Source organism: Argiope bruennichi, chromosome 3, assembly GCF_947563725.1.
Source record: "Argiope bruennichi chromosome 3, qqArgBrue1.1, whole genome shotgun sequence".
Taxonomy (NCBI): Eukaryota; Metazoa; Arthropoda; class Arachnida; order Araneae; family Araneidae; genus Argiope; species Argiope bruennichi.
Genome location: NC_079153.1, coordinates 44,502,014 through 44,527,406, shown reverse-complemented (window position 1 = coordinate 44,527,406; position 25,393 = coordinate 44,502,014). Strand labels below are relative to the sequence as shown.

Sequence of the window (25,393 nt, the reverse complement as noted above, 5' to 3'; positions counted from 1 at the left end):
ATTATTTGCATGATTTACTTGTTCTACAATATTGTCTCTAAAATATAAATTTACTATATATCACTTATCTTGATGCAATTAAATATTCAACCATTCATCTCTAAAATTAACGAGTTTTTTTTACGTAAAATTTACTTTTACAGTACTTTAAATGATTTTTGGTAGCTAACTGGAAATAACTAATTAAACTTTTGTAATAAAATATGCTAACATTTGTTTTTAGGAAATTCCTAGAAGTCCTGGATTGTCCGTACAAAATTCTTCACGACTGTGACGAAGATGCAATTGAAATAGTTAGCAAGTTGTTCTCAAACGTTTTTAAGGCTTCCATGGAATCGGCTTGTCACTTGATACCTTTGAATGCTGTTTATGATTTGCCTGTGACGTACTCTTTAAATAACAGTTAAGTCAGACTTTTTAAGTCTTATTTTTTTCATTATTTTTCCTCGAATGAAGAAAGCGTCGTGGTAATTTCGAATTGTGATTGGAAGGTCACGGGTCTAAAACCCTATTGTATAACTAAATTACAGCTCTCACCAAAGTACTGTGTATGGTCTGCTGCACATTAAATCTGACCAGGATCTCCCTATCAGCAATGGGGTGCATTGGATGAAAAGGAAGTTATGTGCTCATGTATTGTCCTCATCATTTGACCTTTGCTCAAAATTACTAGACCCATCCCAAATTAGCCATTGTCTTTGAAATGTGGTGTTAATATAATTAAAGCTAGCTTCTTAGTTAATATTTTAAAATTTTATTATGTGCGATCGTTTTTACAAAATCTATTCCTATTATGTTTTAAATGAAGTTATATATTAAGCCTTGGCAATATTGTTTCATTTTCATATTAATATTTTAAATATGTGAGATTTTTAGCTGTCTTAAAAAAGCTGCTTGATAAAATATAATTTAAAAATTGGGATCTCTAAAACTTCTTATTTAAAATTCTAAACTTATTGTTAATAAAATGTTAAGAAAATTATATGTAATTATTTTATTGAAATTTGAAGAACAATTTTTCGAAATTTAAAAAAAAAATCTTTTAAAGTTTAAATTTATTTTTGGTAAATTTCTCTGAGGTTAAAAAATTAAAGCTTCTCATGCTTTATTTAAATTTCTTCTATGAAGATGTTGGTAACCATATGTGAAGATCCCTATTCAATCCCCCCCCCCAGCTTGTGTAGTCTTGGTAATTTATTACTCCAACAGCAGGTGGAATCAACAGTGACCTCACTAGTTAGATGATCAAGCCTTCTGTTTTAGAATTCTTGAATCGATCCTGCTTAAGTTTGACTTTAAAGTTCCTTCTGTAAGAGCGGTGCGAAAATTTGGAGGAAGGATGACTCGTCATCTCACTACAAAGTTACGGTATCCGTCTCAAAATAGCTTTCGTGTAGCTTCAAATGGAATGTTAATATGATTAAACTTGTTTCTCACTTTATCATCTTTTTAATATTTTGATCATCTCTTTTATTTTGGCATATACGTGTTAGTTTTCTTAATTAGAAGTGCATACACTTTAGCTTAATATATGAATATTATTTACATTAAAACTGATTAGCAATAAATAAAAAAAATCTATTTGTTTTCAGGTTATTTAAACACAGCCGCTTGTTTGGATAATTTACCAAGTGTCACTAGTAATTGCTTCCCTCAACATATTCAAAACTTCGATGTTAACGAGTTATATCATTGCAGGTAAAAGTTATCTAATTTTTCATGGTGTATTAATTGCAATTTTTATGTGTATAGGTGAATCTTTTGTTGAAATCTACTTAAGTGTGCTCTTTTATATCGCAAACCATACCAAATTTTCAACGACAAGAGGAGGTACCAAGACAAATAGTGCAGTGAAACAATCTCTGAAGAGTTGCTAGCAAAATTACTCTGCTTGATTGTTAAGGTTGCAATATTGGCAACAACTCAAGGTGCTCATTGAAGTAGATTCCAGCCAAATTTTCTTCAGTTTTATTTTTCAGGTTTCAAAAACAGACGATGTGTCTTGAGTCGTGTTATTAGTTTTCTTTAATTTGAAAAATCAATACAGTATACAGAATTGAAAAAAATCATATGTCTCTAATTTTCTAAGCTTTTTCTAAATAAGTTATTGAGTTTTAACATTTTTTTTTTTAAGTTTCCGTGTATTCATTTGATTTTTTTTTTTTTTTGTCTGTCGTGTGACTATTTTAAGCCAAATTTTTGCGCAGTAGCTTCTGAGGGTAAAGGCCCCTGAGCACCCGAGGGCAGAAGTCTGACTTCTAGCTCAAATGAAGATAGCACACACACACGCTTGCACAACCCCTTTCTACAGGGGGGCTCATTCATGCACCTCACGGAGAGAACACAAGGAAGAGAACAACCATGCTCGAACCCGGAACGTCTATTCATTTGATAAACCATCCGTATTAATAATGCCCTATTAGCATAAGATATTTTACGGTATCTCCACAATTTCTTCAATATTCTGAATGCCGGCCATTATCATGAAGATATCGACACATTATTGTTGGGTATTTTGTGCTAACAGGTTGCTCATCGAAAGATTCAATACCCTGTTAGAATTATTTTAAAATCTTTAATCTTTTGTAAATGCAACAGCTCACTCAGATGCCTGTCCTTTTCTCTCTCGTTTATCTGAATTCATATTCTGTGTCCTCATCCTCTCCAACTATTGCTTTCGTTTTGCCTTCTGGACTACAGATTCAAAATAACTCCAACATTTTAGCAATTAAAAAACAAATGGAAATTTTCCAACATACCGCCATCTTTTGCTGACTTTGTCTTGGTTGTTAATCATACTTTTAGAAAAAAAATAGATTTCTTTTATATGAAAAATATATTTTTTTATACTTTTACAATATATTTTTAAAAAATATTTTTTATTTAAAAAGTATACAGAAAATATATTTTTTCCCCATGTTCAACATTTGCACATTGTAAAACTGGCAATATTCTTTTGTCATAACCAATCAGGTCATTGAATGGACGGAACTTCCGCATTGATCTTGCTGCCAGCCTTAAACTTACCTGTCCAACCATCAAAATTGATGATTACTAGCGAATCATTGATAACTAGAATTTTCTAGTTATTCTACCTCTATTAGCACCAAATGCCCAACAACATTGTTCGACATCTTCACGATATTGACCGGCATTCAGAATACCGCAACCGCATAATATCGTGGATATATCGTACAATATTTTATACTAATAGGGACCGGCGGATTTTGTAAATTTTTAGATACAAATGATTCGTTCCACACTATTTTGATCAATACAACTGATTGCTTGTTATATCCATGATAGCTATAAGCAGCAACTGCTGTACTTAATATGTAAACATATTTTTCCTCTTACCTACTAAAACAGCTTTCAAGTTCAACATATTTTTCTTCTGATTTTTTTTTCCAGGATTAACTGTGAAAAACTTGATGGTGGCACCTGCTTACCTTCTTCACTCATGAGTGATTTTTATATCCCAGTGCTTTCATTAGGCAAATATTCCTGTGCCAAAGATTCAACAGTTGAAGATACAGTGCAAATGCAAGAGTCATCTAAATCTTCTCCTGTTACTTATAATTCAGACATATCATCAAAAGTTAATTCTGAAGCTAGTACAACAATCCGAAGTGATGAAAATGATTATTACATTCCTTCTGATGAAGCCAAGAATGATGTATTTTTATCGGATTACAACACAGTTGAAGCTTCTACATTAAGCTATCCGATGAAAATTAAAGAAATGGGCCATGTTAAAGTACAAAGTACTATACATTCACCAGGCATGAATATCTCAATGACTTCTAAGAAACATCCAGAAAATGATAGCATTTTATCTGATAATGCAGCAGCTAGTTCAATAGAAAGTAATGGTGCATACAAACTTGAGTATTATTTTGTATGCTTGACCATAAATTTTATTACCATCTTAATTATTATCTAATATATATTGTCACTTATAGGTAAAATGTTGTAGATTAAAAATTAAATGTGGGTGAAATCTACTATTTTGTAATTCTTTATCGCCAAAGAAATACTATATCGCCAATTTCGTTTGCTAATTGGGGACTGGGCACTTTTTGTACTATGAATGACGATATAGATGCTTCTGAAGTAGAGTTTTTTTATTGTCTTTACAGCAACTCAATTCACTATGGTGATTAGTGAATTTAAACCATGTTTTATTCACTTCATTGCATTCTATTCTGTTAGTGTACTTGATGAGCTGAATATGTATTACAGAATTTTCAGTCACATTGTTACGAGTTTGTTGTTTAGAATTTAAACGCAAAGGCAGCTCACGCTGACTTTGAATAGTCCTACTTACCAGTATTAGATATGTTTTAGTATTTTTATTTTCTTCTTTTGCAAAGGCTTATATACCAAAGTTCCTTTATTATTGTCTTTGTTGATAGAGTATTAGTCGTATATTTCAAAGAGCAATTATGTATTTTAGTTTATATTTAATTGATAATAAGTTTTATTATAACAATAAAAATCCCATTGTTATTTGTTATAATTTGTCATTTCATTTTTTAAAAAAAATCTGTTAAATATTGTTTCTTAAAATGGTGAGGTTTTCAATAAAAACAAAACTTTATTTCTTAGTATTGATTTTTAATTTATTTTTAATATTATTTCAAATTCCTGAAATGTTTCATATACTTTAAAATTGTATTTTATCATACAATATATCTTTTCAAGTGAATTGTATTTCATATTGTATATATTCATAATGGATCCATTCCTGTATTTTGCATTCATTATTTCATTCTTTTCTTTCTTGATTTACTGATTAGTATAATACATAAGCATGTATTTAATTTCATAATTTTTACAAATTTAATTTTTATGTATCTTGAATAAAATATTTTCTCATTTGTTTGGTATCTGAATTATTTTAGTCAATATTTTAATTCTTTCACAACATTTTTAAAAAAGTTTTACCCTGATGATGCTGGCTGTCATTAAAACTGGCGTACTGGGCAAAAACATGAAAAGGCAGTTGTGTTATAAATAATTTTAGTACACACGAAATCCAGAAAGGGTATTCAATTCCCTTTTAAATCAATATTACAGCCCAATTACTGACAGTCCTATGCTATTTTAATATTGTTTTCTCAAAAGTAAATGGCATTGGTTGTAAATAAGTTCACTCTCCATTAATTTGCTGAAGAGACTCGTATGAAAACAATGTGAAATTCGAAACAAATATATAGAAATATTTAGTACATGCTTTTATGTGACGTTACAATCAGCAACACTATTGCTTCAGAATGTTTTATAAATCACATATTTATGAAACATTCAAATACAGTGCATCATAAATGTCATCTTCCCATTTTTTCTGTTTATATTTTATCCCTTACAAAATGTACAGAGAAAAAGTATTGTACTCTTTAAAAAAAATTCAATCTCGCACTTTTGATGCATCTCCATGTTTCGAACCTCTCTAAGTTTAAAACACATTTTTTTCTAATTCTTGTCTATGAGTAATTTAAAATGCTCTAGAGTAGATAAAGGGTTTTAAATACAATCATTAGCCCAAATTTGCATATTTCCATCAAATTTTGAATAAAAGCCATTCTGAGAAAATCTTATCTATCCGAATACAAACTAACATTATAATTACCAAACAAAAAGTGGCTAGTGCATAAAATTTGATTTCTAGAATATAATGGGTAGGTTCTTATTAAATTTTGAGACAGATTTGTCACTGTCTCAATTCCAGCCAGATTTCGGGCGGCTGCTAGCTGTTTTAGGGGAGATGGGTATTAAAAGCGGCTATTCTACTAAACACTCCAGAAGGTCCTCGTTATCTTCGACAATCGCGGCTTTTTCACAGTAGTTTCCCCTGTGCTTAGGGCGGTAGGGGTTGTGGAGGGATTCATTAAATAGGTTGTTGGTAGAGATGCATAATCCACGATTTTTTGAATAACAAATAATTCTGCTATTGTTAATTTTAAATATTTGCTCCAAATATCTGTTATTTCGATCATATTATTAGTTAAAAATTATTACGTAATATTAAATATAAAATTTATTAATTGTAATTAATACTTAATTTACTAATTTAAGTAACGTGTGATTGAATTAATTTATCTATTTCAGCTTACTTCTTAAATTTTGATTTTTTTTCAAAACTATTCATTCAATTTCTTTAATGGAGTAAACCATTTTCTGAAAAATTTGAATTCAATATATATGTCATTTCTTTAAATTGTTTATTTTAATTCTATATTCTACCAATAGATGGCGTCAGCAGTAAACGGAATATATATGCAAAGTCAAGTCACAAGCAATTAAAAATTATTTGTATGGAATAGTGCATCATCAAATGTGAATATCGGAAAGTCAAGGTTACTCTCATGAAGTGGAGCGGCGACTTCACACTTTCCAGTGAAATCACCGCTCCGATAAATTTCGGTGATATGCAATTCAATGATACGATAATTCTAATAACCGGTCCGTTCACTTTTCAATCCATTCACAGATTTCTCCTTTTCTGTTTTGTTCGAGAGCTTCCATTGGAGAGATCGTATCGATTGCTATTTTCCAGTGAAGTCACCGCTCCGGTAAATTTCAGTGATATCGTATCGATTGCTACTTTCTATCGTGATCCAAAATCTGCAATCGAAATATCACCAGTAAGATCGTATCAAGGATGTGAATCACACCCCTCTGAAAAGTATTGATCACTGGTATTTATGACTTTTTAATATTGGTTACGTAATAACCGCTCGTAAAATATTCGTCATCCCTAGTTGTTGGCGTATATTTTGTATTTTGAAAGAGTTGTAGTTTTGATTTTCATGTGTAGTTAGCTCAAAATTGAAAAGATTTTATGGCCATTTATAAAAAAAATTTCACTGAAGTGCTCTGTTAACGATGAATGATATATAAGGATACCGACAAGTTGTTTATTTTTTGGATAAGCATCAGAAGCACTTTTCTGTATTAAGACTATTGCAATGATATAAAGACAAACTATTGCATTGTCACTGCGGCCTATTCACATCGCAGTTTTCTCACAAAATGTGTTGCGACTCTTGTTACTGTAGTTTGAAAGATTGGGAGTATTCTTTATCTTCCCCCTTCACAGAGTGAGATAAGTTATATAAATACTGAGTTCCTTTTTCGAATGCTATTCTGAAAATTTCACCTCAGTTATGAATTTCTACTCTTTTTTTTACGTACTATGAATCTGGTTTTTGGATTACCAGAATAATTTTTGTATTGAAACGTTTATTATTTCTTCAGTATGAGTAAAAGAAATCGTGAACACGCTGAAGAAGAAATTAATTCAATTTTACTTGCTTCTGATGACAGTGACAGTGATCTATCAGCGAAGATGATGGTTACCCAAAAATTGATCATTTAGCTGATCTCTCGTTTATTCTAAACAAAGAAGCAGGAGATGAAACTAACGAGGATCAGATGAACGAGGGAGATAGAGATGAGGAGTCAAAAAAATGTGATGTACTTTACTTATTATCAAAAATTTATCTTCTCTTAACAATACTATAGAAAACTTAACATAACATTTTTTAATCAGTAATTCAGCTTGAAAAATTCAGTATGACCCAGTTTATACTAAAAAAGTAATATTTATGATGAATGTAATAATGTGTTATATCTTTATATTTAGTTTATGAAGAAGTAACGAATGTTTTAGAAAAATGTTCAGGCTGAAAACTGAAGGAATGTATTTTCGAAATATATTTCGCTGAGTAATTATTTTCCCCGAATTTTATTTTGTATTTCAGTATTAAATGAAGTTTTAAAAATATGCTATCTATCGAATTGCTTCGATAGGTGAGATATATAACGTTTGACGTAATATATTCCCTTGGTTAGACAAAGATTTTATAAATTATATTTTAAAAGATTAATAAATATGAGTGTCAAAATAAAGATATTTTTGGAATGTATATTTACCCCACATTCTTTTTCGATTATTTAATGTAAAAGCAAGAATGCGCAAGGCTTTGGAAACAAAATGTGAAACTTCTTTAAAAATTTAATTAAAGTTCTAAGAATTTTCTCTTAGTATCACTATCGAAAATGCAAAATAATATTTTATATTTAAAAATTCAATGAAGATAACCGCTTATACTTAAAAAAAAAAAAAAAAGGCTGAAGACAATAAAAAAAATCTTAGCTGAGTGTTGAAAGAACGTATTATTTTCGAAACGTCTTTCAAAAAGTGCGATAAAATATTTTTTTAAATAAATGTTTTTATTTTGGTATTAAATGAAGATTTAAGACATTATCTCGTCTATCACTGAATTGCATTGACATCTCTACTATGTAAAAAAAAGTTCTAATTGCATTGATATACGTACAATGTATGTTCTACATTACTATGTAAAAATTTTTTACATGGTAATATATGACATATTATTTAATTTTGGCAAAAGAAAAAAAATGTAATAGCTGATGAAACAAAGATGTTTATGAAATTTCTAGTAAAGCCAGTTTTTATTTAAATGGTTTGGAAACCTAACATAAAACTCATAAGAAAAAAACCCTTTTTTCTAAATTACAGAACTTATTATTTTCTAAATTATAGAACTTTAAAAAAAAAAAAAAAACCCTATTTTCTAAATTAAGGAATAATTTTCAAATTTTTTGTTAAAAAAAATACCCCACAAACACGATAAGCGAAACGTTTCACACAAAAATATGTAAATACATTAGAATAAAACTCCTAAGCTGATAGAAAATGAATCTCGTTGTCGAAAACCACAAGGCAATTATTCAAGGTAGAGCGTCGACAGATTTATTACTACCGAGTGCGGGGGTAACTACCCCTCAACTTGGAAGAGGCCATGTCTTCCAGAGACACGCTTAGAAAGTCGATGTTAAAGGAAGTGCCGCTTGAAAAGTGCTTTGATGTTAAAGAGTTAATGCTACTTATAATTCCTTTGTATATTTTCAACTGATGTATCAATATTGCTTATTCTTTTAAGCCTTCAATCGGATTAAAAATGTAGCTTGTTGGCATTTCAAGAAGGTGCAGATGAAAGGATAATTGATAAAGTTTTCACATCCTTTTTCAGGATCTGGCTCAAATTGGTAACAACACATTTTATGACTAGAATGTATTTCTTTTATCTTTAAAACATCACCTTTATGTAAATATGAATTATTTCTAAATTGTAAACTATTCGCAAAAATATTTAAAATAAATTATCCCCCCTCTTTTTTTTTAATCGTGAAAAGTACTTTTACTTTGCAGTTATGTAAATAAGAAACAGAAACAAATCATTTCCCACGCTCTTTCCTGTGTTACGGTTCAAATCTGTACCTAGGATAAAAATAAGTTTTCCTGTTCAGGAACTTGTTTAAGTCTCAGAATAATGTGGTACGAATGCATCATTTACGCCTTGTTAATAAGGATTTTTTAAATTCTATTTTTATTATTTAACTTATTACTGAAATTTAGAAACGCACATTTTTTAAAATGATAATAAAACTAAGATATTATTCCCTTGTTTCAAGCAGGCTTATGAAATTGTTTTTGAAAACGACTGATAATTTTTAATTTGACAACTAATTTTTTTCATAAAATTTTTAGTTTGATTACTTTATAGATCTAGTAGATTTTATTTAATGCAAAAATAGACTTCCAGCGTTAATATGCATATGTAAGAAAAGTATATAATTTTGTATTATCTGATAGTATAAGTTTAGGGAGTGAAGAATTAGAAAAATTAATTTTTGTTCATTCATTAGCACATATTAAATAAACTCCTTTTTGTTTCTATTTTATGTAGCTATTTTGCTTCATAAGCTTTATATTTGAAATTCTTTAATTATTATATATTAATTATCAATATTTTACAGATTTAAAGGCGAACATTTTACAGAACTAAATTTTTGAATGAAAACAAATTGAAGGATTTTGTGGTAAGTTAAATTACCAATACTCATAAACTGTTTATATATGGTTATTTTTCAAAATTAAATTGTTCAAAGTTACCTTATAATTTTTGCCTATTATTTTGATCTGGAAAAAAATTAAGGCAAATTTCTTTATTATTTAGCAAGATTTAGTTAAAATGTGATTAAAATCATTAGATAAAGATTTTTTTTTTTGTTTAAAAACTTGTAGAAAACTTATTTAAAAGAATCTCTGATGATTTAAATCTAAAATAATATGAAGTTTTGAATTAAACTTATAAATACTGCACTTGATTTTAGAATTAAAGTTGAAGTATTGGTAATTATGTTATTAAGTATAATTATCAACCTATATAGATGTTTTCATTTATAAGGAATACAAAAAAGAAAAGTAATAATGCTTTAAAGCGGTTTTTATTTTATTTTATAGGAAAGGAACTCTATGAACATTACATTCTCTTTAAATTCAGAAGCGGCTATTTTTTTATGTACTTTGTGTAATTATATACTTATTATATATAAGTTGCCTATAGACTTCATGAATTTACATAATTAGTTGAATTTTTTATTTGGAAAGAACAGATGCTTAAATAATGTGCTAGAGAGTAAAAAAATAATAGTATAAAAGGAATTAAAAATTTCAGCAGTAAAATAAATGAAAAGGAACAAGGAAAAAAATAATATCAAACTTGTTAAACAATTTATTAAAGCAGCATTTGTTTTGTTTATTCAGTTTATTTTTTCATTTTTTAAGGTTTCTGTTACAGTATATTGAAAATAAGTTTGAATTTCTACATTAAAATTTTATCTGGAATTAGTATACACATCTTCTTACTTCAGATATAATGAATGATATAAAAAAAAATGAAAACCAATTAACAACTTACATTACTTTTAAATACTTCAATTCTGACATAGGCAAGACTTTTAAGTCTGTCATGATAATTTCTATAACTGTATATTTTAGAAATTAATCATAAATTCTGCAGAGAAACCTGTATTTTCAGTATAAATTCCTCTAAGAAATATTGAAGTTTATGAATGACAATTCCTTGAAATTGGAATTAATGATGAATAAAGTAAAAATGCTATTAAATATCTGGAAAATGTATGTAAATAACTATAGCTGTATTTTATTACACAAAATAGATACTAATAAATTTGGATTATCATCTATCCCCTATATATTGTAGCCTCATTTTTTAACACTTTGCATTAAGAAATAATATTTAAATTTTTGTTTTCTGATTCTTTATCCCCAAAATTATATTTAAATCCAATTAATTTGCTCATGAGGAGAAGTATACATGTTTTTCGAGAATTTGGTTGTTCTCTGTAAATTTTATTTTGTTGTGTTTCAAAATATTTTACATTATTGTAAATGTTTACTAATATAAAATTTCATAGTACTATACTGTTACAGGTCTGCTTGGTGTTGCTTTTGGTAACCATATGAAATAATTAGGTAAGTTGTTAAAATCGAGAAATTTTTTCCTTTTTCATATATTCATTTAAAAAATTTATTAATATTTACATATTGCCATTACCAAACTTTAGTAATAATTGTATATCATTTCTTGACATAATCAAATGTTATGAAAGAATCTATTTAGTATGTTATCTTTGGAGTTGGTTGCTGGCATAGATTTCATATGAATATACTAATTTATAATGCAAAAAGTGAAAAAGACAATGAAAGATAGTATTGCCTTTCTATTCAAAATATTTTTAACTTTTTCTATTGTGTTTATCCTTTTTAAAATGGATTGTTGTCATAGCTTATTATAAAAATACTTCAGAAATCGAAGCATTTGGCATGAGGACTATTTTAAATTCACACTTACCAACTCTTCAACATTTTGAATAACTGTTGAATTGGATATTTCTGGCTTTTGTAAATTTGGTAGACTTAGTAACATGTAAGTAATTAATTTTTCACTTTGCACTTTGGAAAGTTTTATTTGAATATGCTTAAAAAAAAAAGAATACTTAATTATATTGTTAATATAAATCGCTTTTCTCTGATTGCCGTATCTGACAGTGCATAATTTACTGGTTAATATTTGTTTATGAAACTTGAATTAACCTTTAGTGTTTTTTTTTTTTTTTTTCAACCATTGCTATGCTTGTCTGTCAGAAACACTTTGCTAGATTTTATTGACTTGTAATTGCATTTTATAATTAATGAATGATATTTTGTAGCTCCATCACAATCTTGTTTGTTGTGCATTTATATTTCAATAACAATGATTCATTATTATTGAATTTAATTTGTTGTTTTAACCTTATACTTTGAGACAGTCGATACTTTTATTAATGTTACTCTTTTTCATTGTTAGGAATGAAATGAAAAGTTTTTGAACAAGTTTAATTTAAAAAGAATCATCAAATAGGGTGTTTTAGTAGTTACAATTTTTATGCAATATATAAAGAGATATTAATTGTTCCATATTTGAAACATATAACAAATATTGATATTTGTATGTTACTTTTTTTCCTATTATGTTTGACTCTAAATTCTTTGATTTGAAAGGTTTTCTTTGACATAAAAATTTATGCAGGATTATAATTATTATTATAATTTATTAAAAATTATCTATTTAAATAATTTTAAGAAATATCTTTATTCTGGACAATATGAAAATAATTTTCATAAGGTATGGCTTAGAAATTCTTGGTGTTACTATAGGTAAATTTAACCTCACTTTTTATTATTTATGTTTATACATAATCTTTAAAAAAAAAAAAAAAGTAAAATTTAAAATGAATTATTATTATTATTTTTCAATTTTCCAATACAATTTAGTTTATAAATTTTGAGAGGACACCTACAATTTGGACAGGACTGTTTTAGCCTGTCCAGCATTATGAATAATACTAGTGTTCAAATTCTGTTGAACATCCATAAAAAAATTGTTGAGAAAACTAGCTCTATATCATTTATTCATTCATTATTCACAGGAAAATGCATCCTTTGAATTTTATACTTATTGTTTAATAGCTAAAGTACTGCTGACTCTCCCCCCCTCTCTCATATATATATATATATATATATATATATATATATATATATATATATATATATATATATATATATATACACTTCACCTTTAGAATGAAATCTACTGGAAGAGTCAAAAATTTGAAATGTATAAAAAAAAAATGGGGACAAAATGCTACAAGACTTATTAATGGTTTTAAAAAAATTAACTAGGAGCCAATGGTTTTTAACAATGGGTAGAAGTGGAAATAGTGATTTTGAATTTGACAAATGATATAGAAAAGTACTTGAAAAATTCTAATGAATGAAATAATGAATATTCCATTTTTTAAACCTTAAATTTGCATCTTTGCTCTGTAAAAAATTTATATTCCTTTTGTTTTCTTTTACATATTGGCTCATTCTGAAACCCATTTTGAATTAATTGCTTAATCTGAATTCTTCAATAATAAAAATTTGAATTCAGAAATTCAAACTTGAAGTATATGGTATTTAGAAAGTGTTATCCTGTAAAAAAAATCATTGCAGAAGAATGTATGTAATATTTTTACAATTGTATTGAAACAATCATATGTGAAATAATAATGTTTTTCTGCAATACTATGATCACACTGTTTCATTTTTTCAGAATGAAATAAATTTTTATCATTACAATTTCTTCCCCTCCCAAAAGCAGATTTTTTTTTATCAAGAATATCTTTGAGAATTATATTTCTGTCAGACATCAAATCTGCATTTACTTTTAGGATGGAATTATTTAAAAACTCTAAAATTGTAAGCATGTTTTGATATTCTCCACTGTACATTTTCAAATTGAAACTGATAAGAATCTTAAACAGAGTGAAAGATTGTTTTAACTAAAGATTCTAATAAAGCTGTTATTACAACTGTTTTTTCTTTGGGGGGGGGGCAGGAAGAGGTCTTAATTATATTTTTGTTAAAAAGTGTTTTTCATTTTTTTGCTCTTTTTTTCGTAAGAAAGTTAAAATTTCCAGTTAATTAATGGCAAAGAATTCTGTTAATTATGAATAATACCATTGCTCCTATTTTCATAAAAATAAGATTCACTTACATACTTATATATTCTTTTAATTTCTATATAGACAAAATATTAGGCTTTAAAAATCTTATTATCTATTTCACTAGTTTAATCTAAATTCATTGTATTGCTATTTAATAAGAAAAGACATCATATTATATTTGTATTTTCAAATAATATATATTTTATTATAATGCTTGTGTAATTAAGATGTGTTAATGAAATATTTTAAATGATTATAAATAGATTGTATTTTCAGATTTAGCCTTATACTTCAATGAATAAATCAAAGACCTCAGATGTTGCAGAATCTTTATATGAGATCAAGCAACGGTATGAAGATACTGCACTAGTTCTTTACAAGGAAAGAATGAATAAATCTCGTCCATTGAATTTTTTGAGCATTGGTGATAGTCGCAAAAGTTATGCTTATTCTTGCTATGGAAATTCTGCAATAGTTGTTGGTAAAAAAGGTGGTGATGTTATCAAATCAGATGAAAAATCTATACAAAGTCATATTTGTACAATTCTGTAAATAATGTATATGAGCCTTGAGAGCAATTTGTGTTTATATGTTTTAATGGTAGTAGCTCGACTTATTTTGTAAAGAAAATCTGACATTTTACCTATTTTCCAGATTTCCTCTCATTATCATATTGTTTCATATTTCAGAAAATTTTAGTACATGTTTTTGAAGCAGTTTGATTTACAAACTCATGTATAGCTTATGTACATATTTAAATCATTGACATCATTCTCATCTTATTACTTTAATCATGGTTTAAATGAGTATTCATATATTTTCATATTAGGGTAATTGCTGAATTAGGAATTTATCATTAGTACTATTATTTATTTGCGGGACATACCTGCATTTTTCATTGGAAGTTTTTTCATATTTTAATGATATGAATAAACAAATGTATAATTTTGTATAATTTAAAATACACTAATAAGCATTATAAAGAAAATAATAGATATTAATAATAGAAATAAATAACTGCCACATGAATTCTGATTGATGTTATTAATAAACTTTAATTATTTTTCTGTTGAAATTAAAATTTCAGTTATGAGTGAAGGATTAAAAAAAAAAAAAATGATCAAATTTTGTTTATTAAATAGGATTTCTGGAAACACTGGTAATTTCATTCATTTTTTTCCAGTTATACCAAATCCATTATTTTAAAATCAGTAAAGTGTTTAAAATGACATTCTATTATTCATGTGAAAATTTGATTTGGCTTTATTATTAAATTATATTTTAAATATAAACAAATATGGCAATTTTATCATCTAAAACTAGATTTAAAATAACTAATGGGATTTGAATTATTTTTTTTTAAAATTTTGTACATGCAAATTTTTTTTGTTAATGATATAAAATAAAATTTATCATTAAAAATATTTAGTATTTTATTTTCATTGTGTGTGTGTGTGTATATATATAATATATTCCTTAATTCTACTTGTAAAAGAATCAACATCTGCATAACTCCATATATGCAATGAAATATAATAGTTTTAACTTTTCATCAGATGAATTTAAAATGACATATTGGTGCCATTAGGATTCAATGCAATTATTGATTTTTGCATATGCTTTTAATTTACTGAATATATTTAATCTGGTAATATTATCAATCATCAATCTTGAAAATATGCTGCAAATAATAAAAAGTATTTAAATCATGTAAATATATAGTATATATGTTTAACCCTTCTTACATTTTTGCCCCTTCTTTCTGCAAGAGGAATTATTAGAAATATTTTCTGCTGTATATTTATACATGTCTATGTATTCCTAGATTTTAATTTCAGATTATAGACATTGTATTTCAATGAATTTCATCAATCATGAAAAATAGAAAAATAATTTATTTTTTCCCCAAAGTTTCTGGTACTGAAAGGACATCCCAAAACATTGTTTTCTTAGTCTGATATAAGATGTGCTTTATTGATATTTTCTTACAAAATTAGAGATCAAATTCCATCATATAATGACAATCATTATAAAATCAATATCTTGCAAGGTTTCTCATGAAAAATATTAATTCATAGTTTCTGTAATAAATTGAAAAATAGTTTTTGTTTTATCTTATCAGCTTTTTGATACTTAGACTAATTCAGTTAGAATTAAATATTAATTTCTTTTTCTAAAATTTTTCTAAGTTATTTGACAGTTTAGCATTTGTTGTAGAAGTCTTTTCTTTATAGATTAAATTGGGAAAAGTGGAACTTGTTTCAATCATTGCTAAACATACATTTTCCTTTTAATTAAAAAAAAAAAGTCGGTTTTTTAAAAGATTTTTTTAAGAACAAACAGTATTTACTTCTCTTCAATTGATTTTATTATAAATTCAAGGAACTATAGTAAATTACAGTTGATTAAATTTAATCGATTTATTTTAAAAGATATTGAAATATCCTTTGAAAGTACATTTATAAAATAAATGCTGCAAAGATCATATGTACAATTGAAGAAATAATATTACTAGTTTTAATGAAATACGAATTCCATTCTGATCAAAATGCATTTGATTTAAATTAATTTTAAATTGAATAAATTTTTTAAAGATTTCTTTACTTATGGCTGGATTAAATCAGAATACTTAAATATATAAGTGCCAAATGATCCTTATTTAATTAAAAGTGTTCATGTATTATTAGAAGAGAAGATTATTTTTATACTGAAATGATAAATATCAAAAATGAAAGAGAATGTCTTTTTTTTTTCTCATATGTTTTACATTTTACAATTTTAAGAAATTAGTTAATTTCTTTCATTTGCATTTAATTTTTTAAAAAAATTAAGTGGTACATATTTTTGCTTTTTTATGTGTTACAGGTAGTCTTTATTTATACATTTTTTTTAATGTGTACATCTAAAGTAATACTGTGAAGAAAAATTTTTATATTTAACTCTTTAATTATATAAAAATGTCTTGTAGTTTAAACATAAAAACTTTTCTTATTAAATATCTGAGATAATTTGGTGAAAATAGTATTCTTCTAGAGCTATTCTGTATTAATAATTTTTGATTCTTGATACAGAACAGCTTTTTTCTATCTGTATGCATTACTTAATATATATTCAATATTTGCATATGATTTAAATACTTTTTTAAACTGAAAATGGATTTTTAAAATGATTGATTAGAAATCAGATTGATCAAAAGTAATTATTGGACACAAGTTGATTTGATATTGATTTGAATAGAAATGATTATTTCTGTAACATGTAATTTAGATAATGTTATGTATTTTTCATTTTTGGAATTTTAATTATTAATTATATATATTTTCACTTACTGAATATTTAATACCATTTTACTTTATATTTAAAGCTCAAATCTGCATTTCTTACTTTTTCAAAATATGCTGTACTAATAATCACACTTTTATTTAAAATATAAAATATTACTTGATTATTTTGCTGTTCAATTACTTAATTGATTTGCTTATGAAATTTTTATTAAAATTGCTAGTTAAATGGATTTGATTATCAAAATATTTATTGTAAAATATAGTCTGCTATTTTACATTTTTATTTGGAACTTAAGAAAAAAAAAATGCTTTTTTTTTATTGTTCATTGATTTATTGTCTGTCCTGCATTTTTAAAATTTTATTTTTGTTATTTTAGAATCTCGGTGTTTTGAAACATTTAGTAGCAGATCTGAAATTGAGTTTGTTTGTATTTTAAAGTTAAACAGTTATTTAATGTTAGACATTACTATAATTTATAAAACATATCTGTTGCATCAATTATTTGAAATTAGATAATTACTGCATTATTTACATTTTCTCGTTAGGTCTATATCTAAATTGTATCGTATTTTTAAATTTTATTATTAGACAATAAGGTAAGAAATCTATATTTCCTTACCTTACATGCAATCTACCTTGCATGTCATTAAAATGAAATAAAAATAAAACAAATTTTGACTTTATATCTCTCAATTGACTGAAAAATCTGAAACTGAATTTTTGTGTCAGTTTTTGTCAACCTAAAGTATATTTATTTGAAATGTTCAGAGTTTGTAAAATTGATTATTTTGATTCATTAAGATACATATTGAATCTGATACATTACATTTAGTGCCTGTATTTTTGTAGAATATATTTGATAGAACATTTATTGAGATAGTTTGTCTTGTTCGGGACCTCAATATATATTTCCTTGATAAAAACTTCTAAACAAATTGCAAATTTTCAAAATTCAAAAAATTATGATGAAAAACATTTTAAACTCAATTCTTTTCTTTATATATTCTTTTCCTGTAATTGTTGAAATTTGTATTCCAAAACAGGAAATGTTATTATCTCTCATTATTTGTATGTTCACTGTATACCATTGGTGAATTTATGGCTATGACTAACATAACATTGTTGGGGATTTATCATTGTTTGCAATAAACATGACTTTTTTTTTTTTTGTCATTGGCATGTGGCTAATATACAAGTACTAATCTTTCTTTTAATTTATATTTATTATTAAATATTTTGTATTTCATACTTTAATAAAATCTCTCCCCTCCCCCCTTTAAAGAAAATTTTACATTCCTACCTTTTGAAAAATTGTTTAATGAAAATTTTCAAATGACATGTGTAAGCTGAGTTTTCTAATTAAACTACAAAATTAAAAGAAAAATTCTTAATTCATTTGAAATTTTTTTTTCTCTTATGAGCTTCTTTATGCCTGTGGAGCTTGAAAAAGTATTAAGAACAAACAAATTATTCTATATTTTTCTTTCAATAAATAAATTATAGCTAAATATATTTCAAGTAGCATTTTGCAAGAGATTCTTAAAACCTATGCAAAATATCTATCTATAGTAAGGATATGAAATGCTATATATGTGATAAGGATTTTGTACTTACCTTGAATTGAATGGGTGCTGTATAGTATGATGATTTTAATAATAATTATCTAATTTGATTTCAGTTATTTAAAACTATATGCACAGCTGCAAATAGTTTCAAAAAGACATTAAAAAATTTTATACAAAAAAATTGTTAAATATTTTATGTAGATATTTAAAGTATTCAGTACTTTCAGGTAACAATAATATTTTTACTTATTCTAAATGATTTTTTGAAAAGGATAAAAAGAGATTCTATTGAATTAAAAAATAAAGAATGAAACGATGGATATTAAATGAACGAATTTAGGTGCTGTTCAGAAAATAACAAATCAAAAATATTTTTAAATATCTGTGATAATATCCATTATTTGATCACTAAGTTAGTTAAATTTTACCAATGATCCAATATCATCTTGTGATATAAGTATCCATATAATGTTTTTTTAATAAAAATTATTTAACTTATTTTTTCTGTTCTTCATTGAAAAGAAAAATATGTTATTATTCTGTTTATGAAATATATATAAACAGTTGATTTTGCTGTTAAGATTTTGTAAAAATTCTTTAATATTTTATAGCTGCTATTAATATTTGTGTAACTATGAAATCAGTTAATCATTAGCAATTATTATTTTCTATTATTGTAGATGTGTTACTTTTATTAGCATTGCTATAGATATTTTTAGAACAGTTAAAATATCATTCTCTTTTATTTTATCCGATTAAATTTAAAAATATTATGAATGAACAATCATGAAATGGTATAATATTTCAAAATGCATCTTATTTATATAAAAAATGCAATTATATATGATATTGAGACAAATTTTTTGAAGTTTTATCATTTACTATAAAGTTTAAAGAAATCTAAAACAACATAAAAAAAATTGATGCAATTTGCATTATTTTTCTCATTATATCATATATTACACCTTTTAATTATTATTATCATCAGTTTTGAGTGTTTGGAATTTTTAAAGAATGCTTTAATTTATTGTCATTTCAATTATGTATAGCATAAACATTAATACTCATAATCAACATATCCATAAACTGCATTCGTAAATGACTTTATATATATTCTGAAAAAATTTATTTATTCTTTTTCTTTTGTCCATTTTTTCCCTGTATTTAACCTATTTCTTTTTTTGCTCATACAAATGCATACTTTGTTGAAAGAGCACACTTTTTTTTATTATTGTTAAGTTTTAATTCCTTAATATATGTTTATTAAATAGTAAATCAGGTTGTTTTGCCATTTTTTCTGGATTTTTTTTCTTTCAAAATGTGAACTATATGTAAAAGTGATATTTTGAAATAAAGCTTTTGCTTCTCCTATGTGATTTATTTTATAATAATCTTACAAAAAGGATCTAGATGTGCTTTCTGATACAAATTGACAAAATTTAAAATGTTTGGGATTTCCTGAACATTGTGCGATTCTACTGCAGAACATTGAAAACAGCTGAGATGATTGATTTATTTCAAATGTTAAGGTACTCTAGATGTTTACAATTTCATGGTTACTAATTTTAAATGGGCTAAAAAAACTGTAATAACTTGTAGAAATGATTGCTGTTTCTGTGGGTGATGCATTTTGCCAGATACTCTCATGATAATCAGTGCAGGGATCGTTCACTGTTGACCAGAAAACATTATTATTATCAATTTTACTCAGGCATGTTATTGAATACAAATGATATTTCATATAACATTGATTATTTCTGTTTACCTGTTTAAATCAAATAGCATTTAGAAATGTTTCAAAAGCTTATGTTAAACTCAATAACAATGTGTTGAAGCAGGATTTTTTTAAAGAGAACTTTTAAGAGCATATTAATATATTGTTACCTTTTTAATATTTATTATAGGATACTTTGGTGTAATTTTCCTCCATTTTTTTTGTAGCCATAATTTGTATGTAATCGTATAAATTTTGCATTGTGCTATTTGCATATTCTTTAAAGGAATTTACTGGAAAGAAGGAATAATTTAACGTTGGTACCAATTACAAAATATAGATTTGAGATGTAGTTGTAATTACAGAAAAATGATATTGCTACAATCTTGCGATACCGATTTTAGTATTACGTTTTTCTACCAATTGCATAGTTTCAATTTTCTATAAATAATTTTATATCATCATCTGAAATTTTCAATAATGAATATGAAATACATCAAATTGCAGTTCATCTCTGATTGCACTAGTACACTGATTTGTCAAATGGGAGCTGTAAGACTCAATTATGCTTTACTAAAAAAATTTAATACAATAAATGGCAGTGTTTATATTTCTGAAAAAGTTGATGCATTTCTAATCTTTAGAAGTCTTTTTTGACCTTCTTTTAATTGATTTGATTTTATAAATTGTTGAAATGTGCAAAATTCTGGAGCTATTTTTATTTATTTATTTTTGTATAAGAAAAGATTTAAATGTTCATAAGAAACTCGAAGTATTTCTGAGATAGATTTTCTGTTGTAGTAAATTATGTGAGATTTCATCAAATAAGGTGCTAATGATACAAGACATTGAGTTATGATGCATTTAATAATGTGCAGTAGTTTTTATTCATTTTACTATTTTGTTACTTATTTACTATTTCAAGGATTTAAAAAAAATTAGTCAATAAAAAAAGAATTGTCACACTTAGCAATCATAATATTTTTAAAGTTATTTATAAAAATATTAATCACATTGGAACAAAAGCAAAATTAGTCAAGAAATACTTTAATATTTGGTGCACAGAATGTAAGGAAAATTTTCTTACTAATTTAAAATTATGATTTGACTTAGCCTCTTAAACATATTTAAACGCAAACAGTTGGCAAAAAAGTATTGGTCATTTTTGAAATGGAAAATTTATGTAGTATATAGTGCACCAATAAAAAGTTTTATTTACTTCCCCGATTTTTTACACTATAATTTTAGACATAAAGTATTAGTAGGAAAGCTTGCTTATGGAACAAGGCGAAAAATAAAGATATTTCGCTTAATATGTTCGGTTCGGGTAACAAGTCAGTGGGAAAATGAATAAGTAGCACATTGTCTAGGAAATTTTTTGAAACGTAGTAAATGTTGCTGCTTTTAATAATATTATTCGCAGGTTCTAAAAGCGATGATCAGAGCGTCCAAGGACATTTAAGAAACGTGAAGAGAGGTGAATTGTGAGACAAACTCGCATTTATTCATGAACTACAGAAACCTGGAATGCAAAAGTAGGTTCCGAAAATCTGCAAATCTAGAAACTGTCGAAAATATTTTAAGAAAACGTAACCATCATAGCAGCATTCATCGGAGAGAGCTCTACATCATTAAAGTAAATCGAAAAGCTAGACAGGCATTTGCTAATATTTATGTAAAGCAGCCAACGAAATTTTGAGAAAATTTCATTTTTGTGGATGAAAACAAATACATTTCACATTAAAAAAAATTGCGATCTACTGCAAAATATGAAAGTTGCAACCTTATGTGCAGAACTTAGGTTTTATAGATGATCCAATACATAAATATGCCTACCTTGCTGTTCTCAAAGCGAAATTTGCAATAAACTGCGGGCAAAACGGGAATCTCAAGACGTTTTAAATTGTACCGGGATAACTACCCAAACATACTGCAGATATTTGCAAGTTATAGGTCCTTCATCACTGCCCTAATGTGGTTAAAATCCCTTCCATAGGTTATATCTTTACCCTATTGAACATATGTGTAATGATTTGCTGCAAAAAGTGAAGGGATCATTTTGCCCAAAATTGATCAAATCCATATCAAACTAACTGCGAGAAATCATTAAGTATAAGATTCGCCTAAATCAGATATTAATCATCAAGTTCATATTTTTTTTCCTTCATTTATTAATCAGTGTCTCAATACTTTTTTTGAGCAGATTTTCTGAATTGATTTCTTTTATTTTCAATTGTAATTATAATGCATTAATATATGAATTTTGTTTGAATTACTTTGATTTGAATCTATCAAAATATTCTTTTTATTTTTTATTTCAATTGTTTATCTAAATTATGTATTTTGATAAATTCTTGTGAACTTGCATGGTGTCACAGTACTTTTTTGACTGACTGTGTGTTGCATCCTTTGACCAGAAATCAATTTATTATACATTTTTAAAGTGCAGGCATTTTTAAGATATTTCTTTCATAGCTGTAACTCCACATTATTTTTATTTTATAATGAGTTTTCTTTCCCTCTAGAATTACAGAAAATTGATTTAAAACACGAATATAATCTCGGAATATGAAATAAAAAAAAGTATATTTTTAGAATGACATTGATAAATTATAAGTATAATTATAGGTCTTGTTGACAAATTTTGCGCACGCTGGTAAAAGGTCAATTATGACGGTGTGAAAAATATTCTGCTTGAAATGTAAAATTACTCCCACAAGGAAAAAACAAACAAACGCTGGTTCTTTATTTTTAAAAAAACACATAGTTTTCTTTTTTTCTTGATTTCGAAGAGGTGAAAAAAAAATCTGTCTTCCTATCTTTCTCTAAATTATAAAACTATTCTTTTTTATAGTTTTTTTTTATGTTTTTGATGCTAATATAAAATATGTGCATATTTTTTTTTTGCTTACAAAACATTATTAATAAATATAATTTAAATATCATTACATATTTTATCAAATGTTATCAATTTTTTGTTGTTATTATTTGAAAGCAAGTCAGGAAACGAAAATATCTGTAGAATAAAAACGACAAGATTTTATTTATTATTATTATTTCAAATTTCAGCCCCGAATGTTCTAGAAATTGGGAATGAGAATATCGAAAAATTGAGGTTGTTCTGACAATTTCTATTGCCCATTAGGACTAACGATATCATGAGCGTATTTTCTGAACTTGGTATTATTTTAAGAAATTTCTAGAAGGAACGGAGAAAGTTTATTAAAATACAGTGTCTGTATTATATGTTTAGAAAAAAAACAAAAACATGTAAGGCGAGTTTTTTTAGAAGTTTAATTTTATTGTTAGAAGTGAACTGCTGTTTACTTCAAAGTTTAAAAAAAAAAAAAAAAAAAAAAAACTATTTTATTTTAAATCGGAACTGTTCTGGATAGTCCATTTGATATTTAAAATAAACAATACCATTTCGAATTTTATTTTTTCTCCTTTATGAGAAAGATAAAAGGAAAATATTGAAATTGAGTTAGTAAAAAATGTTTCATAACTGTCAAATGTTCGTTTTCTAAATATCAAGGAAGTGCAATTCTGAAAGTTAAATTTATTTATTTTTAAAAGTAATTTTGGAAATAATTAATCTTGTTTTTTGATGTTTAGAAAATTATTCAAATTCAAATTGAAGTTAAATAAAGTATTTATGTTTGATAATAGCGCAAAAAAATATCACTTGGTGAAATGCTTTATTTTTCTTCTCTTTGAAAAAAATCGTTTTCATTAATCTGGATTATTTAGATATTAATATTCGAATTAATGCATCCTTGATTTTAACAAATGTAAGAATTTTAACTAGAGTACAGAATTCTGTTGATCATGAGAAGTTTATTTATTTATTTCAGAAGTTTATTTATTTACTTCAGAACGATCGTGCTGCAATTAATTTTGTAATATGTTGGATAAAGAAAAAAAAATTATTTTAATGTCTTATAATTTTTTTTTCTTTTCATGAATTCGGACAGATACAAAAGTACTTACCTGTGCTTTTCGATTTGAACTTTTTCCGAAAATAATGTAAATATAGATTTAAAAATTTCGGCAGGTATTTCCTTTTTTTTATTACTTACCTGTTTTTAAAGATTCTCAAATTAATAAAAATTAAATATTTTTTCAAAATTAGGTTGTTGTTTTTTTAAAATTTACTCTTGAGCTAAATACGTTATCTTTATTTGCTTGTTTTAATTTTTTTTGATACTAATACTAACTTTCTTATTTAAAATTTATATTTTTATTTAATTATAGATAACCTATGCTTATTAAGTTTTTCTTTTTTCTACCCTTATTAGTTCCAACTCGGTAACTTAAAGTAATAACTTTTCTTTTATGTATTTTTGCAACACAATAAAACTAGACTATTATGAGAAAGTGGTAAAAATAGTCATTTAATTAATTACATATCATGGAGTAATTCTCTTTGTATTACAAATAAATGAACTTTAATTTTAAATTAATTGTTTCATGAATACTAATTTTTAATTTTAATATATCATTCTCTTTTTTATATATTGCATTTGAATCTCTTTTTTTATTCTACTTTTTATTAATGTTTTATTAACGGATTTTTTAAAATTATTTCTAATATAAATATATACAGAAAATGAACAGACAATAAAAATAGTTTTCATACTTTTATTATAATAGTGCACATCCAACTGGTGATTTATTTTAACATTATTATCGATTTAAACATTGTATTAATTCAATTTTCAATTTGCTATCCATTTAACTATATGAATCATTTGTAAGTTTCACATTTCATTAAACTGATAATTCTTTAAGAAATACTTTTGAATACATATCATATGCAGTCATTACATAAAAAAATAATTAATCAATAAAACTAACAGATTATTATTATTTTTTGTAAGGAATTATTGTTTTTAGAATA

The 25,393-nt window shown here is 25.8% G+C and overlaps 1 protein-coding gene and 1 long non-coding RNA gene across 3 annotated transcripts in view; both read left to right on the top strand.

The window, feature by feature from the left end:
- LOC129963542 (uncharacterized) overlaps positions 1 to 4,561 on the top strand; it is a 34,672-nt gene extending 30,111 nt beyond the window's left edge. For both annotated transcript variants that reach the window (XM_056077983.1, XM_056077984.1), the window contains 3 exons: positions 224 to 402; positions 1,593 to 1,698; positions 3,412 to 4,561. In XM_056077983.1, coding sequence (XP_055933958.1) covers positions 224 to 402; positions 1,593 to 1,698; positions 3,412 to 3,943 — 817 coding nt within the window. In that variant the 3' untranslated portion in view covers positions 3,944 to 4,561. The remainder of the gene's footprint in view (positions 1 to 223; positions 403 to 1,592; positions 1,699 to 3,411) is intronic.
- Positions 4,562 to 9,231: 4,670 nt separating this feature from the next.
- LOC129964200 (uncharacterized) lies at positions 9,232 to 11,371 on the top strand. The gene is made up of 3 exons (XR_008784082.1): positions 9,232 to 9,367; positions 9,850 to 9,912; positions 11,330 to 11,371. It is a non-coding gene; the product is annotated as an uncharacterized LOC129964200 (long non-coding RNA).
- The last annotated feature ends 14,022 nt before the right edge of the window (positions 11,372 to 25,393 follow it).